This window comes from Centruroides sculpturatus, unplaced genomic scaffold (assembly GCF_000671375.1).
Source record: "Centruroides sculpturatus isolate CEXI.00-Female unplaced genomic scaffold, Cexi_2.0 scaffold636, whole genome shotgun sequence".
Classification (NCBI taxonomy): domain Eukaryota; kingdom Metazoa; phylum Arthropoda; class Arachnida; order Scorpiones; family Buthidae; genus Centruroides; species Centruroides sculpturatus.
This window is the reverse complement of record NW_019384931.1, coordinates 92,068-94,223: the sequence shown is the minus strand read 5'-3', so window position 1 is coordinate 94,223 and position 2,156 is coordinate 92,068. Positions and strand designations below refer to the sequence as shown.

Here is a 2,156-nt window from a genome sequence, read left to right as displayed (position 1 = left end):
AATAGATAATTGTTTCGTTTTTATCTAATACGACCATCGCATAACAAATCGGTTTATGAATTTGCGTAACGGTACTAAAGCTAGTATCTGTTGATTGCATCGCGTTAGAAACTGTTTCTGTTAAACATTCGAAGTCGCAATAAACGACAACAGGATGCTTAAGCATCTTATGAAATTCGTTAAATTTAAGAATGGAATTTTCGACTGTAGGTACCGATAGTCTTTGAAATTTGAAATTTGTACATATTTCTCTATGTAAATTTAAACTCGATTCGCGTTGAAAACCGTTTAAACAATTTTTACAATAGTAATAAAGAGACTTTTGTTTTTCGTGTAAAAGTCTGTTGAAATTTCGAATTAAAAAATAATGATTTTTGTATAATAGTAAATTCGCAATTTTACCGAATTTAAACTTACTTATATAATACGGAAAAACAATATCTTTATAACCATATATATTAATGGAAATACTATTTGATTTCTCAAAAACATATATTTGGTCCAACGAAACCGGATATTTTAAATTCGAACAATTAATAAATTTTAAATATTTTTTATAGCTAGATATATTATTTTTATTATTTACCAATGGGAAAATACTCGCGAGAATGCAATACACATAACATTTATTATCATTACATCGAATATTTAAAATACATTTTTTATTTACTAAACGTTTTGGTAAAATTATAGAACCACAATCCCCATTATATGCATTATACGTCGCTCTATGAATATCAATATAATCTAATTTGTAAATTACCCACCCACTACCTAATACTACCGCAAGAGATATATCTCCTAGAATTTTGTTTATTGCATTCTCNAGAGGTAGAGAGAGAGAGTTGATAAACTAATGAATCTATTTGTCTATTTCTCTTGCTTTTATATCCTTGATAATAAGGTTATTACCCTTTGACACCGTTAATATTTAATAACGGATGTGAATTTTAATTATTTGATTGTTGATTATTTGATCTGAGTGGGACAGTGTTGAAGAAAAAAAAACTTACATTAGTCATATGGTGGGAAGTGTTGAAGAAAAAAAATGGGTGAGAAGGGTTAAAGAAGAAAAAACATATTTCATTAGTTATCCCGTGGGAAGTCTTGCATTAAATATCTAATTGTATAAAAAGTTCTTAATATCTGTGTGAGAAGTCTTAAAGGAAAAAAATACAGAAAAAGGTAATCTTAGGGGAGATAAAAAAAATGTCAGGCAATATATAAATACTTTTATTTCTTCTTCGCCCTTATATCTCAGACAAAATGAACTCCATGCTCCAGGAGAAACATTACGAACATTATTTTTTAATAACCGGGGATACGTATTATTATGCAATAAAATTAATTGACGAAAAATGGATTCCAGTAATCATTCCCGAAAATTTAAAGAATGAAAAGAAATTTCGTTTTAAAACTGACGACAACAAATGGATAAAGTTAAAAGAAAAAAAAAAGGTATTTATTTTTTTATATTTTACTAAAAATTATTTTTTAAATATATAATATCTGTTTTAGTTAGCTTAAAAACTTATTAATTTCTAGAATATCCGGAACCATATTGGATGAGGGAAAACATACACGATTTTTATAAATATACCAATATCTTAAACCTAAACCTAAACGACAGGATTTTTGAAAAGCTAAAAGTGTATGAATGGAAAGAATATGAACTTTTTTTAAACAACAAGTCATTTTTTAAACGAAAAGAAAAATTAATTAGCGATACAATTGCCTAAACACTGAGAAGAGAGGAAAATTGGTGTATTATAAATTATAAGGTGGAAACCCTTATTTTATTTGAAACTGGTAAGTATCTTTTCAAAAAATTTAAATATATTTGTTTAGTTTTTCTTAAACGATTTAATATTATTTTTATAAATGGAAACGGTAGAATAAAGAAAAAAATGGTGAGTAAAAATATTTCTTTAGTTTTTCGGATATGTGCGGTTAAATTTAATAGTAGTTTTTTTTTCCAGGTTCAATAAAAACACATTTTTTAATTTTAAATAGATTTTTTATTTGAGTAAACTAATGCTACATTGATTACAGTTAATTTTTATATTAGATGGTAATTTAGCCAAGCGGAAATTATTGTGTATAAATCTCATTACAAAAACATCATTGAATAGTTTAGTATTAGGTTGTAATTTTCG

At 26.1% G+C, this 2,156-nt stretch overlaps 1 protein-coding gene across 1 annotated transcript in view; it reads right to left on the bottom strand.

Annotated features, from left to right (window-relative positions):
- Nucleotides 1-4: 4 nt before the first annotated feature.
- LOC111631980 overlaps nt 5-2,156 on the bottom strand; it is a gene marked incomplete at its 3' end in the record, with an annotated part of 5,712 nt that continues 3,560 nt past the window's right edge. Inside the window, exon 2 of the mRNA XM_023376329.1 lies at nt 5-853. Within this exon, the coding sequence (XP_023232097.1) occupies nt 5-853 (849 nt within the window). The remainder of the gene's footprint in view (nt 854-2,156) is intronic.